The 12,824-nt window shown below is 41.0% G+C and overlaps 1 protein-coding gene across 1 annotated transcript; it reads right to left on the minus strand.

Annotated features, from left to right (window-relative positions):
* Positions 1-10,959: 10,959 nt before the first annotated feature.
* Positions 10,960-11,532, minus strand: LOC122910175 (proline-rich protein 20E-like). The gene is made up of 2 exons (XM_044254849.1): positions 11,320-11,532; positions 10,960-11,148 (listed from the first exon to the last, which is right to left on the minus strand). The coding sequence occupies exons 1-2, from the start codon at positions 11,530-11,532 to the stop codon at positions 10,960-10,962; spliced, it is 402 nt and encodes a 133-aa protein (XP_044110784.1).
* Between the last annotated feature and the right edge of the window lie 1,292 nt (positions 11,533-12,824).

Here is a 12,824-nt window from a genome sequence, read left to right on the forward strand (position 1 = left end):
GTGTTTCTGACCTACAACACTGAGTGAAATAAAATGGTGGTTCTGAGATACTAAGTTCCAGGGCAGTTTGTTACATAGCACTAGATAAACAGAACTTTGCATTATTTCTACCTTTCTATCACCTGTACAAAAACATCCACTCACTTTTTTCTTCATACTTTTGCATGCTATTCCTTCCAATAAAGTGATTTGGTACCCTGCACCCCCCAAACTAATGCCAAAGCCTTGAAAAACTTGAAGCATATCAGTTATCCCATAAGCAACAATCATCACAATTAAATGGTAGATACAAAGAAGCGCTAAGAAGAACCATGAGAGACTATGGACTCAGAAAAACAATCTGAGGGGTTTGAAGTGGCGGGGGGGGGGTGGGAGGTTGGGGTACCAGGTGGTGGGTATTACAGAGGGCACGGCTTGCATGGAGCACTGGGTGTGGTGAAAAAATAATGAATAATGTTTTTCTGAAAATAAATAAATTGGGAAAAAAAAAGAAATTCCAAAACAGAAAAAAAAAGAAGCATGCAGTTTGCTAGATAAAAGAGAACCACCCTGCCCCATTAAAAAAAAAAAAAATATATATATATATATAATATAACAAGAAGATATTATGTAGTATCTTTTGGGTGTTTATCATGTGCTAGGCATAATTTCAAGCACTGAAAATTTATTAATTCATTTGATAGTCCCATAGAAGGTGCCCTTCTATGTCCATGTAATTGCTGGGAAATTTTGGGTGTCAACCGAAAGAGGTTAAGGAACTTGCCTGTAGTTACACAGCTTGTAAGTATTGGTGCCAGGATTGGAACCTGAGCAGTGTTTTTCTTCTGCACTGACTAAGCAGGTGCATGGATGAAACAGAAGGCAGGGAAGAAAGGATGATCCCCACGTGCAAAGCTAAGAAGGAAGTGAAAACAGAGTGGAGAACAAGTAGTCTCATGCACCAGCAGCTCTGACCAGCTAGGAACTCCACAGATTAGAGACCTGAGTACTGCTGCACACACCAGGAAAACAGATGAGGCATTTAGGAGATGGAAAGTAAAGAATTGAAACTAAGAAGGCTCCAAAAAGCCAGGACTCCTACAACTCTGCTGGAGGGATAAACTAATAAACTTCATACCTGTGACCTAAAAAAAAGGAAGCCTGACTCTACCATGATTGTGTGAGGGGGTATAATATTAAATGAAAAAGAAAGCCCAGGAACGCTAAGGACCTTCTTGAGGACCTAGAATCTGGTTTTTAACTTTGGCTCTTGGTGTGCTGACCAGAAGCTGAGAAACAAACACAGAATCTGTTCCTGGAATGTGACACCCAAACCAAAGACACCAGAAAAGGCCACTTTAACAATCCAGGTACCATGAAATTCCCACAGCAAATATAAATTTGGGATTAGCTAAATATGTTCACAAACAGTTGGGTACATGAACACCCAAGAAGAAATGATTCCATTCCAAGTAAAATTATACTGGCAAAACAACACAAAACAAAACAAAATAAAAAAGCCAGGAAGACTTGTTCCTTGGAAATGTTAGTTCACTGAAAACAATCAGAAATTATAAAACAGCAATGTTCAAAATGATTAAAGAAATAAAATAAGCCTTAAAAAATCAGAGCAAATAACCCTCCTCATAGTATATTTAGAAAAGAACAAAATCAATTACTAGAAATCAATTAAATCAAAATCAAATAGTGGACTGAATAAGCAGAAATGACGGAAAACAGATCTGAGGAAATCAACCAGGAGACAATTATAGAGTATGGTGCAGTAGATAAGAATGACATGACCTTATATACCTATAAGGGGTTTTAGAAGGGGGAAAGGGAAGAAAAAAAGTGATGGGTTTGCAATTTTCCATTTTTTATTAAATATATTCTCAGCTGGAAGACTCTTAATGAATGAAGAGAAAGGTTTTTAAAATGTCACTAAATGGACATCTCTGAGGAAAACTTCAGAAACTAAAAGGAAATTGTGAAGGAATCCAGAGAAGGGCAAAAGTTTACCTCCAAAAAACATTTGAACTATAGAAAGCTTCTGAACAGCAAGAATGGCCTAAAACAAAGAAAAGATCTTCAAACCACTGACAGAAAACTGGTGTCAAACTAAGGTTTTATACCCAGCTAAATGGTTATTCAAGAGAGATTACAAAATAAAGACATTTCAGACAGGCTGAGAGAGCTGATCTTCAGTGAAAGTCTCTAAAGAGGGTACTTGAGGAATAAGGAAATTGAGCTCTGGACAAAGGAGGAAAGCATAAAAAGACAGATTGGTGAAATGTGGAAATACAGTGAAACAAGTGTTGACAGTAAACATTGCATTGATGAAGATTATTTTGGTAATGGCAGAGTAGAACTGAAAGTAGACAATAATATCAGGTAATATGGAAATGGTAGCCGAGTAAATGTATTTGAAGGTCCTTATAGGATTCATGGGAAGGGTAGAGACTAACTTTCGACTTTGTTAATTTAAGCGTTTGTTAAAAATTTGAGTAATCCTTAAAAGAATAGTACTTTATTGAGCCATATAAAATTGCTGATGTTTGACTAACCTTGACCAACATGATAGCAATTTCATGTGTTTCAACATAATACACTGTGTAACTTCTAAATGAGAGAAGATAGAGTGGAGGAGAAACCTCAGTCATAACAATGGTAAATAGAAAAGTTCATGGGAACAAGTGAAGTGTTAGAAGAGTGAGCTCAGTGGTGAGGGGAGGTATATGCACACAGATATGCATGTGTGGGTATATATATAATCTTATAAGTCTTACACAAGTTAATATATCCCTGTGTGCACATATATGGGCTGTTTCTATATGCATGTATACATGGTAATAAATATCCCCAAAGTTTGTGGTTGGCCATACACATAGGCATCAGTTTAAAAACTATCAGACTTCAGCTATAAAATAAGACATCTTTATTTAAAATCATTAAAGTTATACTTTTCTGCAACATTTGGACATGGACATTCCTCACATTTAAATAAATGTCCCAAAAGAAGACAACAGAAATCAATTTAAGACTAAACCATCAAATAAAAAGACAAATTTTCAGATTAGTTAAATTGTTTTTTTTTAACTTGTTAATTATAAAAACCACATCCGCAACAAATTGACCCAAACTTTGGAAGAAAAGGATGGAAAAAATATTTTGAAAAATATTCAAAATATTGTATTTTGAATGTTGCTGTATTAATACTAGTCAAAATAGACTGAGCAAAAAAAGTATTATTAAGGATAAAGGTAGCAAGCACATAATAATAAAGGAGAAAAATTCACCAGGAATTAGCAAGAAAGATATTAAAAACCTGAACTTTTATGCCTCAATAACTAGCTTCTAAATTGCTAAAAAGAAAATTGATAGGACCATAAAGGAAAAATAAATCCCTATTCATAGTGGGTAAATATAGTGTACACTTCTCAGTAAGTGATAGATAAGAAAAACAAATTAAATAAATGAGTGAAGGATACAGAACATATAAATAAAGCAAATGAAACCTTGATACGATGTATGTACACATATAAGGTATGACTTCATCTAATTAACAGTACTTCCTGAGGGAAATAAGTTATTATTGTCATTTGCAGATAGCAGTATTTTGGGAAGGGAATGAGATCGAGAATTCAAGAAGGAACAGGAAAAGAAATAATCATTTGAAGAGATGCCCAATATCACTAGTCACCAGGGAAATGTAAAATAAATAATCTAACTGAGAAAGACTCATAGCACCAAGTGCTGAAGGCCACAGGGAATGTGTCACTTGCCGCTGGTGGGGCAGTCAATGGGCATGCCCATCTAGAAGGATTGTCTGCAGGTACTTAGAAAAGCTGAAGATGCACTTTTATCACTATGAGAAACTTGACTTCTGGTTCATCCACACTACAGAAATTCTCTTTCAGTTATGTCAAGATCTGTGAGAGGCTGTGTATTATTATTACACTGTAATTTTTTTTAAAAAGGAAAAATATTTTTTTAGTAAATAAGACTGGATACTTATACCTGTTTTAATTCGTAGACTGTAATTCTCAGTACGAATTACAGGTATCCCCCGCTTTTAGAAAGTTTGTGTTGACTACACTGCTTTTACAAAACAAAACAAAACAAAACAAAACAAAAAAACACAAAAACCCACATTAGGACCTGTTTCCTCTAACCAAAAGAAGTCTGAAGAAGGATGTATGCTTTTACAAAAAAAGGTGAAAAACAAAACTAGCGTTCAGCCTCTGTTTTGCTCCAAGTCATTAGAGAGGCAGCATTTAACCCTGAGCAGCGAGAGTGGCACCCCCAAGCCCCTTCCCAGAAACTACACTCACTTCTCAGTCTCAAGCTGCCATCGCTTTGAGCTGTGTCTGTGAGCATCCATGCTTTACCTTGATTTATTTTATGCATCTGTTAGTAAGATTTGTCCCAAGGTATCAGAAAACCGTAAGAGAGGTTATGTTTGTGGTATGGGAATGCTCAAAAGCTTTTCCATATACATGAATGGTAATTGCTTCTTCGCTTTACCCATTTTGTCATACAAAAGTTCTCATAAGTACACCCTACTTTCAGATAGTGGGGGAAGCCTGTAAATATCAAAGACACAATGGTGAGTGAAAAATGAGTCCACATTTCTCCACAAGTGAGTAAATGCAGATATGCATTTCTGGATACCTCACTGTGGGTAGAAAGACTCAAAATTATTAAAGCGTGGGTTTTTTTTTTAAAGATTTTATTTATTTATTTGAGAGAGAGATCATGAGCAGTGGAGGAGGTGGCAAAGGGAGAGGGAGAAGCAGCCTCCCCGCTGAACAGGGAAACTGACATGGGGCTCCATCCCAGGAAATTGAGATGATGACCTGAGCCCAAGGCAGATAGTTAACTGACTGAATCACCCAGGCACCCCAAAAGTGTGTTTTTCTTAAATAAATTGTCCAACAAACCAACTTCTTGAAATATCAATAGTAGTATTGACCTGACAAAATGGTTTGTGGTGGGATACACTTTTCAAAGTATTAATACTTTCCCTGAAATTTATTTTACTATCATATTGGGGGCTGCTATTTGCCACCTCATATCTGCTCTCCCTGTCTTCCTTAGGACAGACCCTGATATTATTTGGTATAACAATAGGCTCAGCTGGATGATTTCATCTTAGCTCCTCCATTGCAACCAGGTATGACCATGTAAGAAATTTCAGGCTAATGAGATGTACGGAAAGAGGTTGAGCTGGACTTCCAGAGAGGCTGATTTAAGGGGGTAAACTCAGGGTCTGCTTTTTTTGTTTCTTCCTGATTCCCACTTCTTGAAACTAGGACACTAGTTTCCCTCCAGCAGCCATTTTGGATTACGAGGTAATGTGTTTGGAAGCCACACACTGGAATGGAGGAACAACAAGATTAAAGACTCTGAAATTGCCCTATGAGATCTAGATGGCATAGCTCCCACTTATTCCATGTGTGAGGTAAATAAACTTCTGTTTTGTTTCAGCCAGTGTTATGAGCCTCTAACTCTGATCCCAGTTCTTACCCTAGTTGTTCTCCCAACTACCTAGAGCCATTGAGAACGTGCTACACTCAGTCAGTTGGTGGGACAGGGTTACTACATGATTCCAAATATAAAAGAAAGAGAAAGACAGAAAGAGAGAAAGATAGAAAGAAAGAAAGGAAGAAAGAAAGAAAGGAAGAAAGAAAGAGAGAAGGAAAGAAAGAAAGGGAAGGAGGGAGGGAGGAAGAAAGAATTGATTCTCTGATGCTTGCTCTCATTTTTTTTGTTGTTAACTTTTTTTTGTTAACTTTCAAAATACATTCTTGAGATCCATAGCTGAGAATAATAATGAGTCCTAAAATACTAATTTTTTTTCCCAATTTATTTATTTTCAGAAAAACAGTATTCATTATTTTTTCACCACACCCAGTGCTCCATGCAAGCTGTGCCCTCTATAATACCCACCACCTGGTACCCCAACCTCCCACCCCCCCGCCACTTCAAACCCCTCAGACTGTTTTTCAGAGTCCATAGTCTCTCATGGTTCACCTCCCCTTCCAATTTACCCAAATTCCCTACTACTCTCTAACGCCCCTTGTCCTCCCATGCTATTGGTTATGCTCCACAAATGAGTGAAACCATATGATAATTGACTCTCTCTGCTTGACTTATTTCACTCAGCATAATCTCTTCCAGTCCCGTCCATGTTGCTACAAAAGTTGGATATACTAATTTTTGATTATCAAAATCCAGAACCCCAAAGCATTCTAGGGAGAAAGTTTTGCTACAAAAAGAGGCATCAAAGCATCTTTGAGCGTTCTGGACTACTTTCCCCACCCTTCCAGGCAAGGTGAGATCCTGTGAGCTGGAGGAGGAAGGGGAGAGGTGAGGAGGGCAGTGGGAGACCTGTGTCTGGTTGGGACTTGTGCCCCAGTGCCCAGCAGTACAGTGAGTGGAGGTGGGAGGGAAAGGACTTATCAGAGAAAAATAGGAAAGGTGAGTCATAAGCTAACATTCCCGCCATCTCTGAGTAGAGAGTAGAGTGAAAATGGGCTCAGGGGCATCTTGGCAAGGGGATGAATGTTGAGCATGAGTGGGGTTCCCTACCTGCCTGAGGACAGAGGGGCGTCCACATTTCTGCTGTGCAGACTTGAACCATCTGGATGAAGATCAGGTGGCTCAGTGACATGAATAGGTAGAAGAGAGATCCCAGAGCTGGGGATCCAGACAGCCATGTCTCCCAGTGTCCCTTCCAGCACTGATACCATTTTGACAAGTGAGCTTCCAGGTCTTGAAAGAGATTCTTGTTTGTTTGTTTGTTTTTTTAAGTTTTTATTTATTTATTTGACAGAGAGATCACAAGTAGGCAGAGAGAGGGGGGAAGCAGGCTCCCCGCCAAGCAGAAAGCCCAATGCTGGACTTGATCCCAGGACCCTGAGATCGTGATCTGAGCCGAAGGCAGAGGCTTTAACCCACTGAGCCACCCAGGCGCCCCTTGAAAGATGTTCTTGTTATTAGATGACTTTCAGGTGCAGAACAGGATTTTGATTCCTTGTTTAACATGAAGGTGCAAAGACACATATCCCCTGGTGATGGCAACAAGTGGATTTTAATATAATATAAATATATATTTAATATATAGAAACCAGTGGTCTTCAAGTTTTAAGATAAATATCCCATTAATAAAAGCATAGTGACTGGGGTGGTTTTAAAATGACCAAGAAAACAGTTTCCACACTTCGCATAGGGACTACCTAGTGTGACCAATGAAACTCTTGGGGCAGTGGAGGTGGGGATCTGGCAAGCAGAGCCCACTGCAGAAACTGAGGAGCAGCGTGGGGCTGGGACACAGGGAAGGGTGAGCTGTGGGATGAGGCTAGACACAGGCAGACACAAGACAGCCTTAGCAAGTCAGAGAAGAAAAGTTGGAATGGGAAAAAGCTGCAGGACACATGAAAAATGTCATTATTTCTAACATATAAGAAGTTCCTATGAATTGATAAGAAAAAGACTTAAAACCCAATAGAAAATCGTCCAAAGGCCAAATATTGGCTATTAACAGAGAAAGACATAAAAATGGCCAATAAATGAATAAAAAGGTACTAAATCTTATTAGTAGTCAAGACAATTCAAATTAGAACAATAATGGCATATTTTTATTCAAGAGATTGGCAAAAATTATGGAGTGCCAACATTTATTCCTGGGAAGACTGTGGGGAAATTGGAGCCCTCATATACTGCTGGTGGGAAGTGACATTGATACAACCCAATTTGAATGTAATTTCTTAAGATCTATTAAAATAAAATATAGCCATTTGACATACGAATCTCACTTGGAGAACTTATTTTATAAAATCAGAAGAGCAGGTCCTTAAGTTTCCATGTGCAAACGTTCAGCCAATCATCTCAGTGGTAGAAACACCCTGGAATGGGAGCCATCAGTGGAGGGTCGCCGTGTAACCTCAAGTTTGTGTACTTGTCGGAGAGATACCCAGCTACTGGGGAAACTGTGATACATAGGTTGACCAGAAGTTGTGCCAGGGTGAAAGCTGGCAAGCTGGCACGTAGGAGACATCCCAATGGCAAGGCATGAGGCAGCTCCCACCACAGACATGCTTGTGGTGATCTGTGCAGTGCTTCTATACCAAACGACCTCTGCCCACTTCAGGTGGAGAATGGGATCCAATGAGGTGCCAGCCCCCAGCTCCCACCATACCTGCCCCACCTGTTTCCTGCCTGGACAGTTTAGTCACTTCCATGCAATCCTGGGAAGATAGTACATCCCATTTTTGTAAAGCTAAACCACAAGGAAGCCTTTTAATGTACACTTAGGTTTGTGTAGGCTTCTATGACTATGAGAAAAGAGCAACAGGGAAGGAGAAGAAGAAGATAAGACATCTTTTCTTTGTCTTTTTGTGGGTTTCTTTTTCCAGTGATGGCAAACTCTTCTTACATTGGTAAGATGAAAACCAAATTTTTAATAAAAGAATTATACTACAGTAAAAGGCAAAGAGAAAGGTTTATTTAAGAGGATGGTTGAGTACACAAGAAAAAAATCGCTCATGGGAAAAATTCACTTCATTTTCCTTGGACATTTTCTCTTACAAATGAGTCTTAAAATCAACCAGTCAAAGCCTACTTAATAAAATACCAAATCCAATTTATAATAAACCTTTTTTAAACTCTGAGAGGATGGGAACGATCTCAACTTGATCAAGCATATCTATGAGAAACCTACAAGAAATGCCCTACTTAATGGTAAAACATTTAAAATATTCCCACTGAAGCCAGGAACACACAGGAGGCTGCCATCAGGTTATGTATTTCTTATTTAGCATTTGAATTTGAAATGTGTCATGCTTTCTCCTTGTTTCTATCAACCCCCTATGCCTTTTGTTTGATTCACCAAGTTTTCTTTGATCCACTTTTTCCTCAGTCTGTTTGAAATTTTGCGTTCTAGTTCAGTTCATTTAGTGCTTACCAATGGGTTCACATACTTTAAATTGCTCTGAGTTCCACCGCTTATTCATATTTAGCATAAATAAAATCTCCAGAAACTAGACAAGAATTTTAGTAATATTTAGCTCCTCCTCAACTCCCCCCCCCAAATTTCTATGGTAATGTCTTCTGGAATTTTAATTGGAGGTTATTCATCTTTCTTCCAGAATCATACTTATTTAAACTTAATAATCCAGTTTAGTATTTTCCTTGCTTACTGGTCCTTCTTATATCCTGCATCTTCTTCCTTTGTTCTTTCCTGCTTTCTTTCCTTCTTTTCTTTCTTCCCTCCTTCCTCCTTCCTTCCTTCCTTCCTTCCTTCCTTCCTTCCTTCGTTCCTTCCTTCTTTTCTTTCTCTCTCTCTCTCCCCCTCCTTCCCTCCTGACTTCCTTCCTTCCTTCCTTTCTTTCATCCTGGCTGAAAACCATCTGTGCTTTCACTGCAGGTAACAGAAAGCTCAACTTAAACGGACTTTATTAGCTTTTGGACAATAACATTCAGAGGAAGTTCATGCTTCAGGTCAAGTTTGATTAGTGTTTAGGCTCATTTTCGCATTGCTCTACCCTCCTCCCATCCCACCACCCTCTGGAGCTGGTGGATTGGCTGCAAAAGTTCCAGAACCTCCTGTCTATGCACCACATGGTCCTGGGCACAAGAGCATCTCTGACTGGTTAGAGAACTCCACACTCAGAATTATTTCCTCTCCAAACTCTGAGGATATCACCCCATTGCATTCTTAGATTCGATGGAGCTGCCAAGGGAAAGTCTGATGTCAGACTAACTCTGCTTTCCTTGTAGGTTTCATCTCGTAGGTGGTTTTTGGGTTTTTGGAACTCCCTCTGTCCCATATTTCATCCAGGTGCATGTGATTGTTGCATCCTGTTCAGAACTCATGTCTTTCTTCAGCCTGGGGAAATTAGCCAAATTTCATCTTACTATCATCCAAGTGTTCTGTGCCTCTTCATATAACTCCTGCGTTAGACATCCCAACTTCAGGAGCTACTATTGGTGTGAAGAGGCTTTCAAACCTTACACCTTTCTTTTGCCACGTTCTGAAGCTCTGTCTGCCCAAACAACTAGTTTATTGATTTGTTCCTCAGTCCTGTGAATTCTGCAATTCGAATCACATAATTCTGTATTCCGACAACCTTATGCGTCATCTCAAGCATTTCTAATTGGCTTTTTACATGAAGCACATGCTATTGTGTCAGGGATACCCTATCATCCCATATCTCTCTGAGGATATTCATTATACTCTTTAAAAGTCTTTTCCTGAATGTTCTATTGGTTCTTATTTCCTTGGATGTGACTTCTTCCTCTTTTTGCTCCCCCCCTGTGCCCTCTTTTCCAAAACATTTTGTGGTTCTACATCTCAGGATTGGAAAAATGGTAGTTGTGGGGGCATACAATAGGCTGAATGTGTCTTCCCAAAATTCATATGTTGAAATCCTAACCCCCAGTGTGATGGTATTAGGAGGGGGACCCTCATGCATGGGATTAATGCCCTTCATCCCAGATGGATCCCAGAGAGCTCCCTCAACCCTCCAGCCATGAGAGGACACAAGACAGCTATCTATAAACTAGAAAATCAGTTCTCACAAAGAATCTGCTGGTGATCTGGGACTTCCAGCCTCCAGAACTGTGAGATACAAATGTCTGAGGCTTATAAACCACCCAGATCATGTTATTTATTATAGCATCCTGAACAGACTGAGGCAGAGAAAGACAAGAGGAAACTGTGGATTTATTTCAGTAAGTATGGAGGGACAAAATGCATGTACATCTTTGATAAAACAGAAGGAATAGACAACAGAGGGGCATGGGCAGTGTATATGTGACCCTGCCAGGAAGCTGGGAGGAGACTTGCAGGTTCAGTGTGCACAACATGAGGTAAGGGCTAGGAACTGGAAGAGTGAGTGGGGACAGAAACAGGAACTTGGGTTTGGGCCGGGAGAAACACCCAGGTCAGACATAGCACCTGGTAGCAAGTGATGGAGGTCAGTGTGCAATGTGGGTGAAAAATTCTGGGACCCCATACACAAAGGTACCAGAGGGAGTCTGTGTGAAGAGCAAAGTTGAGCCCTCCAAGGGTCTGAACCCTAAGCAGGGATAGACGAATGAAGTTGGGGAATTTGTGAGAACCCAATAACCAGAGGCATCAGGCAGTGCCTGCAGTCTTGCCCCCGGCTGGATTGTGCCAAGGCCAAGGCCTTGCAGCCCACCTCCGTGCAACATTGCTGCTTCAGTAGGAGGGAAGGATGGGGCCCGCCTGGTTTCTGGCTGCCCATGATGGCTTGGCTCTTCACCGTGGTCCTGATCCACACGCCGACCTGGTCTCAGCATGCGTCTTGGCCTCACCTGGAGGCCATGGTCTCTGCGAAGGTCTGTGGCCCTAAGAAGGGTTCTTATTCTCTCTTGACTTCTTCCCCCACGGTGGCCTTGGGTTCTCTCTCCGTGATGAGCTGTGAATGCTGGGGTCTCATATCTGATAGGTTTCACGTAAGCAAAAGGTTTTGAGGGATGGCCTGGCTTCATGGGGCCATCTGCTTCCACAGTGCCTTCACCTTCCATACCAGACCAGTCTAGCTCCCGAGAACGCACATTTGAGGCAAAACAGAGAGAAAAAAAATGGGAAGAAGAAATCAGAGCTTTTCCAGGAAGCTTTGGGGCCAGGAGAACGGATGCGGGGTGGGGGTGGGGCAGTGGAGGGTATGAGGCAGAGAGCCTCTCTGCCAAAGACTTCCCACTGGTCATTTCATTTGGTCTCCCCACAGCCTGTCCAGAGAGGTAATTGCCACCCCCATTTTACTGATGGGTAGTAAACTGACTCTAGACACAATCTGAATTCACTAGATTCAGTCAGAATCAAAGTGACAGTCCCTGCCCTCACCAAGCTTCAATAGAAAAGACCAGTAGAACAAAACAAAACAAAAAAGGAATGTCATTGGGTAGAGTTCAAGATGCAGGTTTTGATGACAAAAAGGTGTTCAGTATTGGACCTAGGATGATGAAGTGCTTGTGTTTTCCGAGTGGAGATGAGAGTCTGGGGCTCAGTGGAGGGCTCTGCTGGAGCTGGATCTGAGTCATCTACACCACGCTGGTCATCACCACCATGCAGGCTGACAAGTTCAGCATGAGAGAATGGAAGAGCAGAGAACACTTCTGATGGAACCCTAAAGTCCCCTGCTAACCTCTAATGGAAAGATAGAGAAAAAGCATCTTTCAAGGCCACTAATGTGGGAGGGGAACAGGAAGTGTACACCCAAATCCAAGGTGGAGAGAACAGATCAGGGAGCAGTGAACTGCCCACAATGTTGGCTACATGAGACAGAGCAGGCCTGCAATGTGGCCATTCTTGTTGGCCACCTGGAATGGGTGAGAACAGCATCAGGACCATGGGGGTGGGGGGTGGCGGAGAGATCAGCTTCCAGGGACGTATACTCAGGAAGATGGCATGTGAGTGACCAGGGGACAGCAGGGGTGGGGCTTTTACCAGGGGTGGTTGAGTCACTGTTGGGAGGCAGTACTGGGACACAAGGACCCAAGAATTAATAGCATCAGGAATAAAGAACAAGTCCCAACAGACCCACTACAATGGAAAAAATGGAGAGCCTTTCAACAAAGGTCCTCTTCTCCACAACCATCATTCAAAAATTTAAAAAGCCAGGGTTAGATCATCTCACTGGTGAATTTTTTTCTAGTTCTTGGCTAGAAAAGCTCAAACTCGTGTTAATACCTTAAACTAATCTCGGAATGGTCAGAGAATCTGCAGCACTGGGAGCAAGAAGGTGTATGCTCTGAGATATGGCCAGAGCCCTGTTTCTGGTTCCTTTGACCCCATCTTCTCTGCACCCAGGAGTTAG

Source organism: Neovison vison, chromosome 6 (genome assembly GCF_020171115.1).
Source record: "Neovison vison isolate M4711 chromosome 6, ASM_NN_V1, whole genome shotgun sequence".
Taxonomy (NCBI): Eukaryota; Metazoa; Chordata; class Mammalia; order Carnivora; family Mustelidae; genus Neogale; species Neogale vison.